A 23,365-nucleotide genomic window follows, 5' to 3' on the forward strand; every position below is an offset into this window, starting at 1 on the left:
ACAAAACCTTTTACTGAAGTGCTCTTATACTCAGTGTGTGTAGATGAAAACTGGTCATTGTAGTGACATTTTTAGAAGTCTAGTGAAACTTACAAGGCTCCAATGTCATCCTTAATTTTCTGAAGACGGCCGTTATCCCTCTTATCATCCTTCTTATCATCTGACATTGAAAATTATAAAAAAAAAACATGAGGTCAGATAAGGCTTCGAGGCAGCAGGGAAATCCAGAGATGATCCTTCTAGCAACTTTACATGATATATTTTGAGATAGAGGTGCTTCATCTGGTGGACACCCAGATTGTGCCTGCAATGCTTTTTCTCTTTGAAGAAGGTCCATTTCAATCTCAGCTTCTTCTAGTTCCTATACATTTGCAAACATAAAGTGTAGATCAAACATTCTGAAGCATGATAAGATCAAAATAATGTTAACGGAACTTATGTTACCTGAGACTCTCGTTCAAATTTCTCCGAGAAGAAATCGAAGTATGATTGCAGGGAAGTCAGAGAAGATAGCACCTATTGAAAATCAAAATATTACCTTGTAAACATGAAAATAAATGTCATTGCACATGTCCACACAATAGCATGTATATACATACAAAATGTGTATATATATGTGCATGTATGCACCAAAACATTGCAAACAAAATGAACTAAAATAGAAAAAGAAATCTTTTTTTGGCCTATTTTCCATATGGGCTGCTCAGGGCTCTGACCTGGAGCTTGTTAGATGGAGTATAATTATGTTTCCTTCGTGAGTGTGTGTGTGTTGTAAGAGAGGGAAAGCCCTCTCCTCAAACCGTGCTTGCTTTTTGCATTGCATGTGACCTTCCCTTTGTACAATTCACATCCCAACACACGCACATATATAAATATTCACATGTAGCAATAAATTTTGATTAGTTCTGTGTTGAAAATAAGGAGCTTGAGTAGAGATTTGGATTCATACCTCAAAGCAAATAGAGGGGTCTAGCAAAAATTCTGTTATATGGACTTAGTAATCTATCATAAATGAAGAGTGAAACACATACTTTTAAAAATCCACTTTTTTATATAATTAAACTATTGCCAACATAAAAATTACAGCCAATGAACAATAAGATGATTAATAGAACAGAAGAATAATCATTACAAACTACCAAAGATTCAACTTACATTCTAGATAAAAGTAACCTTTCTCTCTTTTGAGAATAAAGGCGGAGGCATGATCCATCATTTCAAAGAGTATTGATGCGAGAATTATCTAAAAGTCAAAAAGATGGGAAAGCACGTCCCAAGATCTGAACCTGAAATCATGCAATTGCAGGGCTATAGCCCAGCTTGCAAGATCTCTTATAAAAATAAATCATAACAGAAGTTTTTGTAAAGCAGAGACATATTTTTTTTAGCTTTTAACTTGAAGTCATGTGGTTTACCCATTCAGGTTTGTTGAAAGTAGCATCTCTACAGATTTTAATAGAAATATCTTCATTAACCATTTACTTTTGGCATCATTTCAATGTAACACTCATTGTGTCATTTTCCAGAATGCAGGACATAATAGCTATTATTGTAGTGGCATCTAGAAGAAAATATACTTGAAAAGTTGATTACAATGCCATATGCCTCAGGAGCAATTCATTTGCACCAATGAACAAACTAGAATTTAGATTGAGCAAATCATCTTTTAATGCAACTCACCTCAAGAATTGACTCACGGGTACTTTCAAAATTAGGAACACTTGGTTTTGCAGCAGAGCTTGATGAAAGCACTTCTTTCAGAACCTTAAGTGCAAACATGGCAAATAAATAAATCTTTAATAATAAAATAAGTTATTATCAAGTTTGTGATTATGAGAACTTCTGATAGATAAGCAAGCAAAGGAAAGAAACTTACTGCTTTCGTGCTATCAGACTCGGTTCTAAGTTTGCATAAAACTAGACATAATTTTTTCTCCATATTATCAAGGACTCCTGAAATAAATTGACATTGTGTGTGGGTTTTTATTAAAGCATTTTCAATCACCTAAAGTAAAACTATGCACTTAAAGTAATCATTCTACATAATAAGTGGACACACCAGTTTTTGACATTCCCATGCTCTCCAAGTTCCTCCAAACACCTTCAGGTATCAAAGCAATATCTTCAGAAGGAGAATAAAGACATGCAGTTGCAAGAAGACCCAATGAAAGTCGTGTCAAATGACCCTCTTCCATTGAATGGGAAAGTTTCCCCATACCCCGCAGTATGGTATTGGTTGCCATGAGAATGGATTGCAGCTGAGTTCGTTCAGCAAATGGCATATAACCTGAAAGCAAAGCCATTGAATTTGTTCTCAGTTGCATTGAAGGGTCAGATAAGGCTAATGCTGCCACTCCGTTCCATGTCTTTGAGACCAAAACGGATATAACTGATTCAGGAACACATATTGCAGAGCCAGATCCAACCACATTCAGATTAACTGGGTAAGATAGTTTGGTGATTCCATCACAGCTACTCAAGTCAACAATTCTACCAAGAAGCCGTAATGCAACCGATCGTTGTTCTGGTTCTGAATGGCCCAACATTGTGCAGAACAAATCGACTAATGAAGCTTCATCGCCACTAAGACTACCAATACCCCGCATAAATAATGATGATATCCATTTATCAGACTGCAACCGCCATGAAATTTTTGGCGCATGACAACAGAAGTGCTTGATTGCAGAGCATATAGAAGAGATCACACAGTCAACAGAGATGTTTTTGGGCAGCTTGAGTAGATAGTCTAGCATACCTGAAGCAACCTGCCAACAATGATTTTGTTGACTTGTCAAGATAGCTCCGGTAAGTCCCTCAAGAGCATTTCTCCAATATTTAGGGGTCAGATCACTTGATTCTGATGGAGGATTGTCTAATCCACCACCATCACTACCTGTTTGACTGATGGAACGCAAGCATCTTGAGAGTAATATACATTTTGCTGATGTATACGTGAGCTTAAGTGTCAACTGGTAGTGAAGTTTCCAGCTGACCTCAATAGCTCGAATTAGCTTGAAAATCAACTTTTCTAACCCATCTAATAATCCTTCAATTTCATCTGCTGATAGATGATGAAGCTCTTGACTAGCACCAGGCTTGCTACTTTCAAACTCTTCCATGGGCCTGCTTATAGTAGCCTGTTCTGCATTATCTGGTAAACTAGAATGGCAATTTAAGCTGCCATCAATTCTTAATGTGCTAGCTGTTTCAGATGATTGTTCTATCTCAATTGGGTTGTGAATGCCAAATGATCTTAGATTCTGTGATAGTACAATATCACAACTGTCCATGACTTTCTGAAAAGCCAACAGGTAATTATATAAAGAACATGTTGGTTCTGAAGTAGTGAAATCAGCCCATAATAACAAGGATTGTAAAATTTCTGTTTTCCTCTTGAAGGAGAGATCAGGAAAGAGAGAACCCAAAATGAAGATCATCAGAGATCCCTGGAAGTTCTTTTCTCCAGAATCATCCTTGGATTCCTTTCTATACCTAATACTATCAAATAGTTCTTCAAAATTCAATAACTCAAAATCCTGCCAAGAAGACACATCAGTCAACAACTCTTCATCATTAGTTGCCTTTCTCAAAAAGTAAGAGATAAGTGGTCTCAATAAACGTAGTACAGAATCAAGGAATGCAACATCGCAGTAAGAGGCTCTACATAATGACATCAAAATGTGAGCAACCCTGGGCATTTCAGGAACCATTGCTTCCATATGTTCTCCAACAATTGATTCTAGTACATATATGACAACAGCCTTAGCATTTACGGCAGTATATCCTTTCAAACAATCAGCAGTATTTGGAAAGGTAAGCTGGTCCTTCAGTGTTTCAACATATGGCCACAAACACAAATCAGAAAACCAGCAAAGTATATCTGGAACAGCACTATAGGGAAGGCATTTCAACTGCAACCCAATAGCTTCCAAAATAATTTCTCCAAATGATCTAAATTGCTTTTTCATATTTGGAAAAAACAGATGTAGAACAGGATAAAGAACTCGTAAAGAATGTTGACCATCTAAGCGATCAGAAAGCCCAACTTGCAGGGTTTGTTTATTATCAGATGGTTCTGGAACTGTAGGCTCAACCTTCTGGTTTCCTACATTATCCATCAATGCAAGTTCATCCGCAAAAATAGAGAGTAATGATGTAAGCTGTGAGAGATCAGAGGCAAGAAATAACCGTTCATTCAAAAACTGCTTTGCATAACGAGACACAGCCATCCACCCTAGGAACCGAGGAAGAGGGCATGCATAATTTGAAAATTTTGCTATTTTCTGCATCCATGATGAAGGCGGAACTAAACTTCGATACTGGAAACCATTCATATTGCTCATGAGATCTGTTCCACCATCATTTCCAGATGATGCCATCACCAATCTTTGAAGAAGTGCCCAGCGCCTTTTTATTCCATGTAACTTCTCAGGATCAAGTTGTATATTTCCAAATTTAAATTTATGATATAAAGCCATAAGCTGTTGATTAAGATTTTCAGCTGACTGCAGTATAATGTCAATCACATTTTCAGGGGAGCAGAATAGTTTGGTTGCAGAGTACAACAAAAATAGCAGGCTCTGCAAGAGAATTTCATGTGACGAGTGCTGTTCCCTTCGCAACTGCCGCATTACGAAATGACACAGCAAAGCCTGATTCTGCCTAACCAAGGTTACAGCATCGGCAGACTCTGTATCTAGTGGGGATATTTCTATATCAAGCTCAATGTCATCAGGGTCACATAGATACGGTTCACCATTAGATTTACTCTTCTGGTATTCCCTGTCCAGTTTAGCAGCTTGGAGGAGTATCTGTAGAACAGTTGTGTCTCTTTTCCTTTCAAGATGAGCTATTGTCTCCAGATCAATATTAACATTCTGAAAGTCACTTTTAAGCTCCATGAAATCATTATTTTGACCTAACTTGGACCCAATAATTTTCATTTGATCGATAAGCTTAGATGTGGGTCTAAAGGACAACATAAAGAAGGGGTTGACATAGCATTCTGCAGCCAAGAGTAAAGCATCTATTGCAGCATCATGGCCCTCTGGAGTGATGTCGGGCTGGGAGCTTAAATCCAGTGCCAAGCGTTGAAACTCTGAAGCCCTGAACTCACAATCTTGATTGCTCACAAGTTGCAGATAATCTGCCTGCAAATTAAAGTAATCAGCAGAGAAACCATTCTCCAATTGAGAGTGGCTGGTCGAGATGTTCTCATCAACATGTTTCCCTTCTGAGACGCCATGATTAGATTCTATACTAACTTTTTCAGGACTATTTCTTATAAAAGGGTTAGGAAGACTTGTCAACATAGTTTTTTTCAATTCTATAGGGGCAAAAAGGAGGTTGGCATCTTCGAACACATCTATCTTTAGAGTTCCTTCGGATGCATCAATCTTTAGATCAGTTTCTTCAGGGCTACAGGATAAGGTAGGGAACCCATGGGAGTGGATTGAAGAGCCAGATGAAACAGTCAAATTTTCTTGTTCAAGAACTTTCGAAACTGAACATTTGCAAAGATCAATTTCAGAAGGCAATGGCATGTGTGGACCCAGAACAGAAAGAAGTACACTGCATAACAAATAAAGTAAGATGGTAGAAGTATTAATCTATTATCAATAAGTTGGATATCTAAACTGCACCAGTATGTGATCCCTAGACTAAGTACAGAAGCACAAAGTTGTCCATATAGGAAGAAAAATCAAATTCTTTAATTTGTAAATTAACCCAACTTTTTATTGACTATACAAGATGGCTAATTTCTATTTATGGAATAATATAAGACAACTTCCTAAACATTGAAAATCTTCATAATTTCAATTTTTATATTATTAAGTCTAAGTATTGACATTTTTAAACATTTTCATATATCAGGAGTTTAGCATTTAAGAAGAAAAATAACTAATAAAGGTTATAATTGCTAAACCTTGGAGCAACAGATCCTCTTCTCCATTCAGACTCCAGGGATGGAAGAACAGCAGGCCTTTGCACTGCTGTACGAATAATATTTAGTGCAATAGCACAGGATCTCTCCTTTTTTTCCAAAACTATAGAAGAAACGTCTCCAAAAGCAATTGTATTCTCCATGGAAGTTATGGCAGGATCAAGAAAAGGTTCTAGCATTTCCAGAAGGAAAAGAACTCTATGTTTGACTTCCTGAAGAAGGGAAGATAAGCATCAGTTATGCCAGAAGATAGATTGGAAATCGTCATAATAAGCTAGAAATGAAAAGAAGTTATGCATGAAACTCAGTCTAACTGGAAAACAACAGCAGAAATCACACCTTATATTTTGCTAGCACATCATCCATGTGCCCAGACATTGCAAGTATTATATATTTCAGAGCAGCACGAGCACGAGCAATTGATTGGCAAGCACCCTGATAGAGACATTAAAAGAAGGGTAAACTACAATATAAAGCATGAAAATATTTGTGGCATGCAAGATGCCACCTCGTGAATGATGAAGAAACAGCATCTAAAATAAGTAAGAAATTATTGCATTAGGGTAAGTATATAAATTGTGCTTAATAGAGGTTAAAGTGGTGGCTATGCCAACAAATTATGCAGCATGTTAAAGCATTGAGCTCCTAGGACTGGGAAAAGAGGAGGAGAAAGTAAAAAAAGAAAATTTGAAGGGCAGTATTGAAAAGTAATTTTAATATTTTATTTAGCAATTTAATTTATTCAAAAGTGAAGTCCATAAAGACAACCCTGGAACTTTCCAAACAATGGTTAATACACACTCAGTAGAGAACTAAAAAAAAAGAGATAATCTTACATCACTTAAGAAAATGAAGCATTTGTATTCTAGAAGTACACATGCATTGACCACTAGAAATTCACCAGAATTATATCATATATTGCTCATGTACATGTGATTGAGCATCAATCATGAACTTCTATAAATATACATTGCATTTGATATGATGATAAGAAATCAATGTACCTGGATAACACCTAAGAGGTCCTCCAGAAGCTCAATTGCAAGATCGGCCTGCATTCGGGTCAGTACAGTTACTGAAAAAAAATATTTAAAAATCTATAGGGCACTCAAGAGAAAACCTTTGCTGTAATGGTAGATATCCAAGGTGATAATGGCCCAGAGCATAAATCAATAACCACGCATGCTGCCTTCGCCTGATGGTGCAGTTAAAGGAAAAAAAATGAATGTCTTTCTCAAGTGGGTGACCTATTTGATGTCTCTGTAAGTTACATAGTTATTCTAGACAAGTTGATGAAAAGATAACTAATAGCTATATTCAACATGCAACAAGCCAACGAACATGTGATGATAAAAACGAAGCCAGATAGCCTGCACAAGCTCGAAGAAGGGGACGGTATACTGATGACGACGACATTGTAACTATCTGCAGTAACAGTTTAATGTTAAATATCAAGGCTTTGCTACATATGCAAATCACATGCCATGAATATTATGAACATTTAACATTAGAAACCTGAGAAAGAGCATTCTGGACAGAAGCATGTTTCCATAGCCCGAAACTATCATCAACATGAACTGGAGGAGTACCATTAACAGGAGGACGAAGTGCTAAAATACGAAAAACCATTAGCATATCAAAACTCCTTTTTTAAAAAGAGAAAGCAAGCTCATAAATATATCCAAAAACAGAAGAACCATCACCTGGAAGCAGTGCCTGCACAAGTGGTAGTATAGACCAGAAATTTGAACTACCGTCAGCCAACTTGCAGCAGAGAAGAGGCTGTGCATATCTCAGATCATAAAAGCAGTCAACAATTATAAGAATACAAGACTACTCTTTTGGTAGCGAAACTAATCTGGTCACAAGACACACTAGTTGTTCCCTCAAAAAACAGCAGTTACTTCCACTAACAACTACTTTGGCAGCTAGAAGTTGCACCTACTTGTGATGCACAAGCATAAAGGACATGGAGAATTCCTTCTTCAACTGCAGCGATATCCAGGACATTCAAATATGCAGCATCACAATTATCTTCAGGTATTCTAAATTCTTCTCCAAACAAGCTTGAGTAATCGGCAATATGCACATGACAGGTGACTTCAGTTTTGGTTATTTCATCAGAGGTTGAAGACAAAGTCAAATCACCAGTAGGCATTGACTCTTCCCCGGTTGTAATAGGGTCTATAAGCTTTTGTAGTGTTCTTGCAGCCTAAAGAAACAACAAAGATAACCCCAGAAGAATATTGATGATGATGATGAGATGATAGGGAGGTAGGAAGCCAGTACAGAACTACCATGAAAAAGAAATAAAGATAATTGATACATACCATACGGCAAACAGTCCCAAGATGAGAATCTTTATGTGCTTTTCTTAACAGGATGATAACAGCATCAGGACGAAATGCTATGAAGCTTGAAGCAGGCTGAACAAAGGGTGATGGACTGCGTGATCTCCTAGGCTGTGCTTGAAAATAAACATAGTTAATTAACAGCATTTAAAGAAATCTTAATGAAGTGCTTAGTCTCAACAGATACAATGCTTCAAGCCGTCTACTAAGCATATATATATATACATATATATATGCACTCATATATTATACAACTGAAAGTATTACATAGGAAACAAAACAAATAATTAGCTTATTTAAAAAATAACAAATTATCTGAAGTCTGAACACAATTTAGAAATCTCAACAATTGCCATTAATTTCAGTGTAAAATAGTATGACGACAATATGAATATATGATGTCATAATCTTAAGCAAATTATTTCACATCTATGCATTATAGGCCTTACGGATCAAGGTATGATTTATCTTAATTTGCCAAGACAACCTTGGGGAAGACAAGGGTTTGCCATGAAACCTAATAAACAAATCAATGGGTAAGGAAACTTGACATATTGATTCCACTGTTACAGCTTATGCAACCAAAAAGCAGCCTTTCAAGTTTCTGTAGACATGGAATAAGTCTAGATGACAAGCAAAGGCAAACTACGACAGAGCAATTGCTCGGATGATAACACCCCTTGCCACTTGCATGAGGGGGCAGCGGTTCAATTCTAGTTGGAGTCCGTCCCCAAGGGTGGATGGGCATGGGGTAGAAAACGTGGCGATTAGCCCCTCCTAATCTCAGGAAAAAAAGAAAAAAGAAAAAGATAAGCAAAGGCAAACTATGATATACAGAACCCCAGCTATATCTGAGGTACAAATTTTAAGTTATAAACCAATAAAAAATGAAAGATATAAATAAAGAAATCAACATAAATTTGCCTCATTGAATTAATTATTATGAAAGAATATAAAAAATAACATAGAAAACTCTCATGTCTGTCCAGCCAAAAAGAGATGGCCTACTACAACAATGAATACTTGGATAACAATGACAGCTAAAAACTGGTGGTATTTCCTCTGGACAACAGAAACAAAAGGCAAAAAAGCCAGCTTTTCTCAAGAACTGCCTAAAGAGAAGAGAAGAAGGAGGGGGGGGGGGAGCATTTGCATCGCATACCATGGATGATAACTCATAAAATGCCACACTACCAGGCATGAGGATCTCAATCCATCAGTAAGACATGATGTATAAATGCTATTCATGCCTAGTTTTTCTATTCATATCCTAATACGATGTAAAAGGTGTATATTAAAGCTATTCCACGGTCCACCTAATATGATGATTTTCATGTTGGAAGCAATCGTTGGTGCGTAACTCCTAGAGATTGTTAAACTTGGTTCTGAATTGTTTTAAATGACATCTTTCATAATGTGAATTGTTCTTGCTTGTTTAATGTTCATTACAGCTAGCAGATTCAGTATCATGATCGACTTCTCCGTATAAAAGAGACTATTACTCTTTAGAAGGCTACTTGAGTATTAAAAGGATATAAGAAATATACGAGGCAATACCTTAAAAAGGACGTCATTATTTACCAAAAACAAAAAAGGACATCATTCATTTCCTGCAACTACATATTCCTGCAAGGAAGCTTTGGAAAGTGCAAAAGCTAAAAATTACTAGCAACAAAAGACACTTGTCTAATATATCTATTGCACGAGAAAGAATAGCAATGATCACTTAATGGCAAGTTTTGGAACTAGTCTACCCTAGAGAATTTCTCAAAGTATCTAAAGCATGATCCATGCATCTGAGAGCATGGCATTGGCAACCCATGAAGAATAAATGGCGGATTAACATTCTAATTGTAATATGTATTATTTTAAATTGGTTTTATCCTCCAACTGCACATAATCCATGTTATATATCCCCTGATTAATTTGAAGAGAGCATGGTTGTCAAAAAGGTTAAACAATCAATAAAAGCACTTTATTTCTTTGACAGTTAATCAGTTTAATTAGTTTGAATGGGCACTAAGAACAGCTTACTGGTCACAAACAATGATAAAACTGTGATTAAAAAGGAAGTAATAAATAATAATCTAAATTAATATCACAAAGTGGATGCCTTTTTCAATCAATATGAAGTATTACCAATCTCTAGGAATAGAAAGAGCATTAAATAAATATGAGCAAGCATGAAAAGAATAAGAAAAAAAGATGATGAAGAATCAAGAACAGGAGAGAAAAGCAATGATAACGATGTTGACTATGATTAGGAAAAAAAATTGATGACAAAGAGATGGCAATGGTTCAGGAAAAAAGAATCCAAAGAATTGAAGCAAGGACAGTGGAATTGTCCCAAACCAGCTGGTTAGGGAGCATACCGGCGGCAGATCGACATAGTTCCAGCCTTCAAATTGAGAAACTAGCAAAGAAGGGGGAGAGGGAGAAGGAAAGAGAGGAAGAAAGAGAGAGAGGAGGGAGAGGGACTTCACTTAAAAAATTTCGAAAAAGAAAATAATAGGTGAAGTCAGCTATGGTTGCAAACTTCATTAAAAAAATTTCAAAAGAAAATATAAAAAAGGGGTCGAAGACCCTGTTTTCTTTCAAAATAGGGACTTTGCCCCTATTCCGATGCATGGAAAGAGGACTTCAAAAGCCGTCTCTCCGCCCTCCTTTGGCCCTTCCAAGCGGCCCTCACTCACCGTTGTCCTCTGCCCCTCTCTCTCCTCCCTCCCTCTCTCTCTTTTTTCCTCTTTCCTTCTCCCTCTCCCCTGCCTCTGCCACTCTCTCCCTCCCTTCTTCCCTCTCCCTCTCCCTCCCTCTCTTTCTCTCTTTTCCTCTCTCATTCTCCCTCTCCCCCTTCCTTGTCGGTTTCCCTATCAGTTCGCACGGGAATAGCACAGCACGGGGACGTACCCTACCATACTGCCAACCTACTGACACAGGTACCAGTTCTAGTATTGCGACCTTAATTGAAGGTGTAGAGATGAAATGATCTAAAGGATCACCAAACTCGCTGTAAACCACTCTCTAGTCATCTCGAAAAGGCCTGGACAGGGTTCGAGAGCAAGAGTCACCACACTAAAAGCCAAATTGCGCATCAAAACTTTCAGATGTCATAACCTTCCCATACACCATTGGATTGAGGAGCCATTTTCTTCTTGAAATTAGAAACCTTTTAGGATCTACAACGATGTATCGACCCCTAAAGGGTTCGAATGCATGGCAGAAATCGGGGATATACAATGACATTTTGGCCTCCAAATAGGATGGTCAAAGCTTCCTTTTGTGGAAAGATTTGATCGGGCATAACTTATAATCCGGGATGAATTAGGTGAAGTGGCTAAAAAGAAAATTGATACAAAAGTTAAGATCTAGCTTCTGGAGGATATTAGCTTTTCCATGATTATTTCCACTAGTTATGGCTATTTTAAAAAATTTGTAACTTCTTCCAACTACAAGATAAACCTAAAGTTTGTAAGTATGAACCTCACTAGCTAGTTATGGTTATTTTAAGAAATTCGTAACTTCTTCCAACTAGAAGATAAACCTAAATTTTGTAAGTACGAACCTCACTAGTAATAAATGGATGCATTCTAATCAATTATATTAGGAAAACAATGAAAGGAAATGGGATTTTTGAAACTCTCGCTTTCGAAATTCTCTTACTTTTCCATGCTTCTTTAAAGAAGTTCAAATTGAGTGGGTGGAAGGAAATCCTTTCTTCTTCCTGATTGGATCATGAAAAGGAAAAAAACTTGATGCTATAAAGAACTAGACAAAAGAAATGGAAGGTCTTCATATCATTAATCAAGATATCAAAAGTCGGGCAAATGCCTTTGTTCATCAATGAGGCTACTGGATAGTCGCTTGCAACATGATTTTCTCTGTTCAGGAAGCTCAAGCAAGAATCTCACTTCAAGTTGTAGACCCATTCCAAACCATTGTTTCCAAACATACAAGGATTCATCTTTACATCCTTTGTTATATAGACAAACTGATTCACCTTGCATATAAAAAAAAGGGTGGCCAATGCACGAGGCTTCCACTAGTACAGGGTCTGTAGGGTCAAATGTGTGCGCAGCCTTAGCCCCGTATGCAGCAAGGCTATTTTTCTGTTTCTAACCAGTTACCTCCAAGTCATAATGGAGCAACCATACCAATGCACCAAGACTCACCCTCACTGATTCACCTTGCATAGTGACACAAAAATTTGCAATAGAGGGAAGCTTTTGTCAATTCATTAATGGTAATCCATGGGAAAGATACCATGGCTAGTTAGACAATCCACAAACTGATCCACCTTGCATAGTTAAACAGAAACTCAATACTGGAAAACTCTTACTAATCCACTTAACATCCTCCATAGGGAGGGTACCATGTCATTAGCCAATCACCTTCACACATGTTTATCAGAGCTACAGAATCAGCTTAAACAAAAGACTTTCCAGTTTCCATAGTTGAAACACTTCGACAAATTAACTTAGTGACCGTTTGGTTTGCTGCAACAGGATAGCCTGCATATTCAATTGCAACAACTCAACATTCTTGTCTATTTAGTTTGCTGCAACTCAAGTTGCAGTTTGGGTCCCAGATGCTACAAGATGGCCTTCAGCCAAAACAGCCATATGAGAAGATGCAACAAGTGGAGACATCAGCACTCGATTAAACCATCAATTATTCTCATTTGATAGTCCTTGGCTTATATATCCCAAAAAAAAAAACCTTCTCCTCATCCACTGATCTCCCCTTTCCCACTCCATTAGCAGGGATCCTGAAATATGTCATGGCTTCCCAAGTTTGGGTCCCAGATGCTACAAGATGGCCTTCAGCCAAAACAGCCATATGAGAAGATGCAACAAGTGGAGACATCAGCACTCGATTAAACCATCAATTATTCTCATTTGATAGTCCTTGGCTTATATATCCCAAAAAAAAAAACCTTCTCCTCATCCACTGATCTCCCCTTTCCCACTCCATTAGCAGGGATCCTGAAATATGTCATGGCTTCCCAAGCTTTGATGGTGCCTACAGACTCTGTTTTCACCTCTCTACCCAAGTCATGGTTGACAAGCAGCAACATCAAAGGCCTGGAGCAAAGAAGATCGCATGGAATGGGACTCCACTGCCAGAAAAGTGATGGTATTGCTGAGTTTCACATGGATGTCAGCAGGATCAAAGGGCAAGAGCAATGAGGAGACTGTGGATGGGGGCTTCAACATTGGAGACAATGATAAGAATATCAGATTTGGTTTGTGTTCCAATGGATAAGAGCTTGGGCAAAAAGGTTATAGAAGGGGGCAAAGGAAGCTCCGATGATGGCATGGTGATGAGTTGCCGAATATAGGTCAATATGGGATGAAAAGGATCTAATGCTATAGATGAGCCCCATGTGGTAGTCAAGGAAACTAACCAAGAAAAACAAAAAAGGGGGAAAATTGGATAAGGAAATCATTTGCATATATTTTTTTAAGTAGTAAACTAAGTTATTAATGGAGCCAACCAAAAAAAAACATTAGACTCAGCATTCATAATTGCATCATTTTTTTCAAATAGAATATTTAATAATTGCAATTCTGAACGCTACAACTCTAACCACAAGCAATTCTAACTACAAGGCATCTTTGGATGCAAGGAACCAAACAGACCCTTTAAGTAGTTGCTCCACGCAATAGTTAAATGTCTGAACCTAACTTGTGCACCACAAAGTCCCCATTTGCAGCATTGAAATCCTTCTTCCACTTTCAAAGCTTCAAAAGTTGCTTAATTGAAAACACAGAACTCCAATGCACACCTTAAACTTGTCTTTCTCAGCTATGATATTGTGTGCGCATATATAGAAGTTGATCATTGTACTAGGAGAGGTTCCTCCACCAACCACAAATTTTATAGAACTCATTGAATATTTTGATATCTTCATTCAACTTCATTCACAAAGTCTTCTAGCTCTTTGGTGAGCTAAAACACATTGGTCCTACAGATATCACATTACTAATTGCAAAGGAGATCCAATCAAATGAAGCTTTCCTAGGTCTTAATTTTGCATACCTGGTTTTGTTGCTGAATATCTGTTTAGGCCCTTCAACATGGATTTTTCCAAACCTAGTCCCTCCCATTCACTCACCACATCTCTCCCCTTCATATCTCCCCAGGGGATGAAATCTATTGCCAAAAAGATCTTACTAGGCCCCTTAAACCAATACTTAAAGCAGGATCCACTTCCTCGACTTGGCTCCCTGACTCACCAAAACCTTCCCCCTCATCATCTCTACTCAAAGGCTTAGTTGGATAAAGATAAATTAGAGCCCGCTCCCCCCCCCCACAAACCAAAAAAACAAAAACCACAAACATACACACAAAAAGTTCATAATTGTTTTCTGGTGACAATAATTTATGGACAGAATCATGTGAAAGTGATTAATAGCTGTCACTAATAGCTCCAAAGTTCATAATTGTTTTCTTGTGACAATAATTTATGGACAAAATCATGTGAAAGTGATAAGTTAGTTTATGCTGATTGCATTGTTTTTTGAAACAAGTGACAGAAAAAAATTATCCTTGATCAACGTGCTTTGGTTTATCTTGATGGTGCCTATATTACAACATGAATATACGCCAGCTACAAAATTCTGCCTTCTTCATGTAGCTCTGTATTTCGTCTAAAACAAGATTTAGAACTTGTAAATGATTTTTCGAGATAACCAACAATCGACTTTGTAATAAATGGGGCAGAACCAGCTCATAGTCTCTGCAGAAACACAAGGAAAAGAAAAAAGAGAGGGAAAAAAAGAACATTACAACAAGGTTCAAATTTTCAGCACCAATAACTCACTTGATACATTGTGGTACCATACCAACAAAAAGTACAGCTTTTGATCCAAGACAGCAAAACAGAAGTGAATGACCATGTGCTAATCTGTAATACTTGTACCTTACTGGTACAATCTTGTTTGGCTAATACAAGCTAGTATGCATAGTATTTAAATACTTCCATTGAATAATTATGATCAATGGTAAACTATCAGCTAAATAATCAAAACTGGTAAGCACCATTTTTCAATGCATATGACAGTAAATACAGATAAAGAATCATAACTAATATGTCTTAGAAGCTTAGTGCACCTACCTCAAAATTTGAGGACACAGTTAGAGTAGACATCTGATTGGTCCTAAAAGCATCAGAATCAGAAGAGTAAAGCAGTGTCTTTGCAGCTTCCCTACAAATTAGTAGAAAAGGGGTGTTGATCCATCAAAAAAGACATATAGAAACAATATTTAATAATAGATATCTTCTGTAACATGAACAGCTTGTTTTTTGATAGTAGTGACAACTCTTGGGTACGCAAAATTATGTTCTTCTATATTGTAAAATGCTTATAGAAATAAAAATAAATTTGTTAATAATTAGTTATATATTATTAACCTCAGCATCTATTTGTTAAAGCTTGTTGAATCAGACATCTAATACTTTGCATCCAAGAAATTTCAACACTGGCACCCTTCCAATAAAAAATAGAATGTTTTCTTCTGCTTTTAGCGTGCATCTCACTCATCTTGCCTAAAAGGCATCATGATACTCCCAGCCTTAGTGTCAGGTTGATCTCCGGTACAAAAAATCAAAAAAACAGGCATAACTTTTCTGCAAATACAAATAATTAAATCAGCTTAAGTGAATATGTCAAACAAAAGAAGAACCTGAACAATTCATTTTCATAAGAATTAAACATTACAATTTTCATTTGAATTAACGATGTCAAATTCATAGATTTGAAACTATATTATTTACATAAACTATATATTTATAATAGAACATATTATTTACGTAAACACTACATCCCTTGTATTATTAATGGGGAATTTCTTTTCTATTTATTATCCTTCAATCAACACATAATCAGAATCATAATTATCAAGCCTTTTCCCAACTATCTGAGGTTGGCTTTATGGATCCTCATTCTCTGAGTATTCCTATTTAGATCATCTGCATTGTTATTATCCTTCAAATTAACTGCCACATAGAATTTTCAAGAAGTCTCACCAATATGTTGCAAATATCCACAACTTTAGGGCTACCTCAATCACATTATTCTTTAGTTGGAAAAACTAAAATATCAAAGGATCAGATGACACCATATACACCAATAACAAAAAAGTACAAAAAGGAGGCATATAAGAAGCATCAAAATTCAAAACAACCATCTGCCGTTTAAAATTCCTCACATCTATTATTAGAGAGGCTGATGTTAACACCATTGTGATACGAGTGTACAATATTAGATCATGAATTTTATTCACACTAATAAAGTGCCATAGCCCACCCTAACTATATATACTGGACTATTGGCCCTGTTCTTTTCTCGGTAAAGGGATTGATCTGAGATTTGTCAGAATTTTCCACACACTCCAGATTAATGCAAAGCCCAAAACCATCATTTTTTACACTTTGAAGATGCTCCTAAGAAGATCCCATAATGGGTGAATAATATGACAGACAATTTTTCTCATAACCATGAATCATTTCTTCTAAATGTCTTTTGGAAGCAATTAAGCTTTCTCCACCTTTCTAAAGTGGTTTTCGAGTAGTTCAAGGACAGGTTTGAATGAAATATGGCTCAAATCTTTTTTTTATAACTTGTGTTCTCTTTCATCCTGCAATGTAAGGGCAAATTCCTTTGCATGGATGGCGCCTCCTTCCCTTGGAAAAAGTTTTTATATTGCTTACTGGTCCTTTTCCTTCGTATAAGATACCAATTTTTTGCATGGTTGTGTCAGATCATTGGCTTTCCATTGTCTTTTAGAGTAGTTCAAACTTCCTTATAGATTGTTGTTCTATGTCTGATACTTGCTATCATGTGACTAAGTGTTTCGGACTACATTTGTATAATTTCAAAGATTTCTCCCTAGCTACCTTGTAAAGATGTTCCTACCCACCTTAGCTCACCATCCTTTGGTGCTTCTCTTATAACACCTCACTAACAAATGGGCAAGGCCATGATTATCCTTCCAACCTTGAGTATGCAGTAGTCTCTTTGCACCTTAAGGAATATGATTAGTTGGATGGCATTGATCATCTAAACCCAAAATCACATCTTTACAAAAGTAGGCAAGATTTTTGTGGTATACACTACACAATCTGACATCAAATTAAATCACTGGATGGACGCTCTTAAGATTTCTGGTCTCAAATTATTGGGAATTGAATATCTTGTGCAAGGCCTTTCTGTCGAGTTCTCCAAATGGCCAATTAAGGCCCACAAGCACCATTTTTTTTGTAATTACCAATTCACTCAAAGCAACTGACCAAAGAGCGGTAATACACTCACATGATCAATTATCGGCACAAACTTCAAACAAACATAGACATAGCTGTCTCGACACAATCAAATTGAACTCCACATCATATAGCCACAAACCAAAAATGAAAATTCGAATTTCCATCTCCACCAGCATCTCCCATGATGCAGTCTAGGTTGCAAGCTCTCCTCTTTCTAACTGGACTGACTTAAGGAAGGACAATTTGACCACCTCCTCAGCATACTTCATAGCCACTCATTCATCCTGACTAAACAGCAAAATCTATCTCTCAACGATTCCTTCTCTGCTAATTACAAATGCTTTCAAGCTTGAATGACTGGCCAACCCTTTTCCAAGTGAGTGTTTGTTGCGAGCCAGAAGGACAAGCCCTTGGAACACGTTGAGCTGGTTTGATTTACTATTTTGCAGGGATTTCCCTCGCTAGCTCAATCAGATTGAAGCAAGGTCATTTGTGAACTCAACCATTTAGAACAGGACACCGGTCAGGAGCGAATGAACAATAAAGGTCATGCAATGGATACTATAGGGACGGGTAGAAAATAAGTTGAAGAAGAGGGAACCTCATTATCTATCCTAAGTCTTTCTTTCCCATCCGAGAAGCCTTTTCTAGTCTCCATCTCTTATCCCACCACCTAAGGAAAGTGATCAATTGAGGCTCCCTCCTTGGTCCAACAAAGATCTTTACGCCCTTGTTTGGTCAAGGACAACTGATATCTTCCTATGTGCATGCATGGTAGTAGCTTAAACCAAGGTCGGCGGAACCATCCCGAGCTGTACCGGTAGCTCACCGGTACGGTTCCGGCAACGAAAACAAGACCCATTGCTAGAGCCGAAGAAGAAGAGAGCAAGCAAGGGAGGGAGGGAGGGAGGGAGAGGGAGGGCCGCGGGGGGGGCGGCAGAGGCCGCAGCAAGCGAGGCTGCGGCCGGTTCTCCTGTTTCGAATGAAACAGGAGTCCAGCCACGGCTTAAAAAATTTCAGAATTTTTAAGTGAAGTCAGCAAATCGCTTGCTGACTTCACTTAAAAATCCCGAACCCCCCGCGGCCCTCTGCCGGTGCCCTCCACCGAAGTCTCTCTCTCCCCCTTCTTTCTCTTTTCTTCTCTCCCACACAAGGAATGCTGAACCAGCCCGTACCGGCAGGTTCAGCCCGCACCAGTACCGACTCTGACCGGTCCGGTTCGGCGTTAAAAACCGGTACCAGCCCATACCGACCAACCATACCGGCCCATACTGGTTCTAAATTTTTTGGGGGCTTTTGGATGCGTAAACCAGGCTGAACCAGTGATACCGGTTCGGTACCGGTGCCAATCGGTACGCCTACTGGTACCGGTTTGACAATCCTTGCTCCCACGGTATCGTGCCCTCGTCGATACAGGCCCGACACGGCTCATACCGACTCGTGCTGCTGGAAAACTAGGACGCTACGCAGTACAGGTTCCTCCAACCTTGGCTTAAACAAAGAAGAGACTAGTCTGCTTTGAATTTAGGCCCAACCCGCCCGTCTGCCCCAAATTGGTTTGGTTAGGGCAAAAGATTGAAGAGAGGAGCTTTTTACTTTTTTCTAGAACAAAAGAACGTGCCTAATTAAATTAAGAGTAGTATTCAGTAGAACAAGCCTACCCTCTTTTCAAAATGGAAGAATTGATCACCACATGAGTGGAATGATCTAAATACGCTTTTCTACCCTCATGTGACTATCTTCATAGCCTACGCGGAAAAGCAGTTTCAGCTTCTTCACATACTTTTGCTAATGCATCTACTCTTTGGCCTCAAAACCATACCCGAAGGAAGGCCAACCTCCTCTTCTAGAGCCTTTGGGGTTAAGAAACAATAATTGTAATTTTGGCCAGCTAGTAGAAACATGAGTAAAGGCAACTCCCAAGTCAGCATGTACAAGCTAAAAGCAACCCCACCTAAACATACCGTCAAAGGCTTCCAAATCTATGGCCTCGTCCACATTCATTCTTTTGCACCTTGGAGCCCACCACAAAAAAGCCTTTCCAATCCCTCATCCACAGCAGCATCGAAAAAGCAACTAAGGATATTGGTCGGCAAAGATCAAAGTTTGATCCAAGCTCACCAACAACGTCTCTTCTCCTTTTTACTAAGGCTTAAATATAAAAGGAAAGAACTCTCCTACCTCTCTCCTTATTGCTAAAGGAACGAATAGAACATGATTCCTTTCCCCGCTCCCCAGGAAGAGAAGGCCTACCAAGAATCCAGCACTAGAAATGACCATGTCAACTTATCAATGTGGTAAAGAACGGGGCAAACAAATGGGAAGGGATGGCTCTTTCATTGCATTGATAGAAATGATACTATCAAAAGGTCTCTCTATATCTTTTTTTGAGAAGAGAATCATTAGTTTGACCCATGAACTACGTGAGAAAATAAATAGACCTTAATGAATTATTGGCTTGCATTTCCTCGATAACACATTTTTTTTGTTAGAACTTTTTGAAACAAACAACGAAAGGTGGACAAATTTTTATAAAGACTGGACTTGCAAAGAATGCAAGTCGAAGAACTAAAGAATAAGAAGAATGAATTTACCTTTTTTAGTATAATTGATTTCTCCTGTAACTCAATCATCACCTTTCATTGTTAAAGTATGGAATTCTCTCCAGAATTGCGGAACTCGCGACTCTATTATAGAGTAGAACGACCAGCCTTACACTTATGCTTCTGAAAGGAAAAGTAGATCATATCGCTTATGGTCTCACAACTCATCTATTGTGATCACAACAACCACCGAGCACTTCATTCCGCATTTGCTTTCCCTAAAGAGTTACCTTCTAATGACCAATCAACCACTCAATTCACCATTTCAAACTTTATACAAAAGGCTTTTCCATATCAGCTCCTTCTACCTATAACACAATTGAAACACCTAAAGGAGAATTTGGTGTCTTTCTTCATAGTAATAGAAGCAATCATCCCTACTGTCGTAAATACTTGCACTTGGCTCTACCCATTCACAAGTACTCGTTTTTATATTCAAACATCACATGCCAGCAGATGTAGCCACCATAATAGGTACTCAAGTTATTGTGTCTAAAGAGGTGGACAGATAGGCCTTGGTGCTCCAAAGTCTATGATTTAGTTCATGCTATTCACATGATGGAAAATAGCCGCAATTAGACATCAAAAGAATCCATAAATGAGATATTCTTTATTTCATCTCAGATTTACGACTTAAATTAACATCTGAAGCAAGCAAGGTAGGAGCATGAGCACTCAAACCCATATCAGAAAGCCTTCACTTAGCTATAATGAGATCAATCACTTAGTCTTTGCTACAGAAGATAGCTAAAGCAAAATCAACTGAGACCCCATTAGTAGCAGCAAGCCAGAGTAGAACAAGGGTTTGAATCAAAAGAAATCTGAAGCGGTTTTATTCAATTTCTTGTGGATGGGATGATGGAAAAACCAACAAGCAGCAAGCATACTTATTTTGTTTTCTAGACTGGTGATATCAAGCCTCAAAGCTATTGCCAATACTGAATCTTTCGCTTTCCCTTCCTTTTCCCAGTCAAAGTAGAGTTTCTTTCCATTTGCTGATAGCTAAGAATACTTAAAATCACCCTCTACCTGCTTCCATTGGGAATTCATTCCGCAACCCAGGCGAAGTCATATGTCATTATGCTTTGTCACGGAAGGCTAAGGATTTTTGGTAACCCATCAGGATGGCCTTGACCTCCTTTTCTCCTGCGCACAAACACACTTTATGCCCAGTCTTAGGTGAGGTTGTATCCCGTTATGCCCAAGAGAGAGCCCATATGAGGCACCGTAAAATTTTCTGGTACTTATGGGATGCATTTTTCCCAAAAATACTACGAGGGCAGTCACTTTATCAAGACCTCATTGCCTCATCTTCATTCTGAAATTGCTGAGATGGTGGTTGAGAAGACTCTTCTTTAAATTGTTCCAAAAAATAACCTCATGGACTATTCTGAGCATATGTATTGCGCTAATTGCCCTTGATAGTGGATTCTTGCAATATTGTAACCCATCCAACAGTTTTTCTTTACGCTATGATAGCACTCAAAATATAGTGTAAGATAGTTTTCTTTCCTACAAAGGGAAAATAAGACCAAGCAACAAGGTTGTCACAAGTGGCTGATTAGGCACTTGGACAATCCAACTTCCTAGGCATGTAGGTCTTCCCAAGCCTTCATGCAAGGTGCCCTCCTAAGCACCTAGGTTGTCGCCCAAGCCACCTAGGGGCAGCCTTTGTCTCAAGCTATTGCCTCGTTCTTTAGTTTACAAAAAACATCAAATTGTCAACTAATTCACTTTTCAAATAAAAAGTGGTTACTTGAACAAAGAAGGAAGCTGAGTCCATCTATAACATGTTCCTTTGGATATTAATTGATGCTTGGACATGTAATGTTTCTAAGAAGATTCAAATAATTCAAACCACTTAATAGAAAAAATTATTAAGGAAAACTAAATTAATTAAATCAAATATTTTATAATTGTACAGCCTAAGAACTTAACAGCCTTATCATTTATCAACATAATGTTCTTTCTGTGTTTCTAAGAGCTGTATAGTTTTTTTGGGTAGAAATTTTTTTATGAACTATACATGATTCTATATATTAAAACATATAGGGTAGTCAATTTTTAGATTTTTTTTTTTACTCAGGCACCCACCTGGCCGCCTAGACTTTCTGTCTAGGCTTTTAAAGGGGTCAATCCCCTGGACTGCCTAGACAATTTGACAACATTGCAAGGAAACAGTAGAATATAATACCATAAACTACTTGCTCCATACATTTGCTTCCCTAGGTATATACCATAGGTGGTTCAAATTATAGTAGTTTGATCCAGCTGTAGTGCATGTGAAGTTAATCCAAGTGCAGATAAGTTCTGGAAACATATTCCACTTTATCAAAGAAACAAGCTCAATAAATTAGTTAATATATTCATAGCATGATAATATGCTGAAATATTTGAAATGTTGCATGTTAAATGCAGCAAATGAGATAAATCATTTATGGCTAATTGCAAACATGGTATCTCTAAACACTGCAAAACAAAAAAGAGTAATTCTAACCTTTCATTTACAAGGTGCAGAATTGGATAAAATGGACCAGCAAGCATTGCCAAAAACCGTATGTTAGTCTCAGCTGCATCTGCAAAACTGGTAAGCTCTGCCTGCAGTGATAGGATAAACCTAAGAAAAATTCTAAATCTAAATCTAAAATTCTTGAATAGAACAAAACAAAGTAATTATAAGTTTATAACAGTTACAAATCATGTTTGAAACCTAAGAAATCATAACCATACCTCAAGTTGGGGAAGAAAAACCAGCAATCGGCTTGCCATATCTTGAAGCAACTACGAACTATACAGCATTAGAATTTGAAGCAATATCATTACAGAAAAAGTTTAAAAAACCAAATGAAAAGGAGGGTCAATGATATAGATATTATGATTTACCTGGAGATGCACATCATGGGTATCTTGTTTGTGTGAAATAATTTGTGGTAACAAATAATTGATGACAGGTTGAAACTCAGGCTCCAATCCAGCCACAGTAACTCCGATCAGCTGGGCAAATATCAATTGATTGTTATACATCAACAAAAAATTGAAGAGGAAAAAAAAAAGATGAATGATAGTGGATATAATAGTGGATTTCTGCAGGAATACCTTCAACTAATATTCATTTCCCAGGTCAACAAAAGGCAAAAAAGAAGAAAGAAGGCTTAACAGATATAACCTTGAGGCCAAAGTTTTGGAAAGACAAAAAAAATGA

General features: G+C 37.7%; 1 protein-coding gene across 4 annotated transcripts in view; it reads right to left on the reverse strand.

Annotated features, from left to right (window-relative positions):
• The window catches only part of LOC103720448 (uncharacterized), a 46,343-nt gene that overhangs the window by 15,017 nt on the left and 7,961 nt on the right, over positions 1-23,365 (reverse strand). For 2 of the 4 annotated variants that reach the window (XM_088717327.2, XM_088717328.2), the window contains exons 4-22: positions 23,047-23,157; positions 22,894-22,944; positions 22,661-22,761; positions 15,413-15,503; positions 8,275-8,406; positions 7,890-8,156; positions 7,648-7,726; positions 7,460-7,554; positions 7,286-7,369; positions 7,065-7,139; positions 6,949-6,996; positions 6,284-6,379; positions 5,927-6,156; positions 2,060-5,571; positions 1,877-1,953; positions 1,681-1,764; positions 445-516; positions 253-361; positions 94-160 (exon numbers count right to left, since the gene is read on the reverse strand). In XM_088717327.2, coding sequence (XP_088573453.2) covers positions 94-160; positions 253-361; positions 445-516; positions 1,681-1,764; positions 1,877-1,953; positions 2,060-5,571; positions 5,927-6,156; positions 6,284-6,379; positions 6,949-6,996; positions 7,065-7,139; positions 7,286-7,369; positions 7,460-7,554; positions 7,648-7,726; positions 7,890-8,156; positions 8,275-8,406; positions 15,413-15,503; positions 22,661-22,761; positions 22,894-22,944; positions 23,047-23,157 — 5,381 coding nt within the window. Of the gene's footprint in view, positions 1-93; positions 161-252; positions 362-444; positions 517-1,680; positions 1,765-1,876; positions 1,954-2,059; positions 5,572-5,926; positions 6,157-6,283; positions 6,380-6,948; positions 6,997-7,064; positions 7,140-7,285; positions 7,370-7,459; positions 7,555-7,647; positions 7,727-7,889; positions 8,157-8,274; positions 8,407-15,412; positions 15,504-22,660; positions 22,762-22,893; positions 22,952-23,046; positions 23,158-23,365 lie in introns of all 4 variants that reach the window. The other 2 variants (XM_088717330.2, XM_088717329.2) reach the window with 2 other exon arrangements.

The sequence above is a fragment of the Phoenix dactylifera genome, chromosome 3 (assembly GCF_051530095.1).
Source record: "Phoenix dactylifera cultivar Ajwa chromosome 3, Ajwa_hap1_PhDact_Kaust_v1.1, whole genome shotgun sequence".
Taxonomy (NCBI): domain Eukaryota; kingdom Viridiplantae; phylum Streptophyta; class Magnoliopsida; order Arecales; family Arecaceae; genus Phoenix; species Phoenix dactylifera.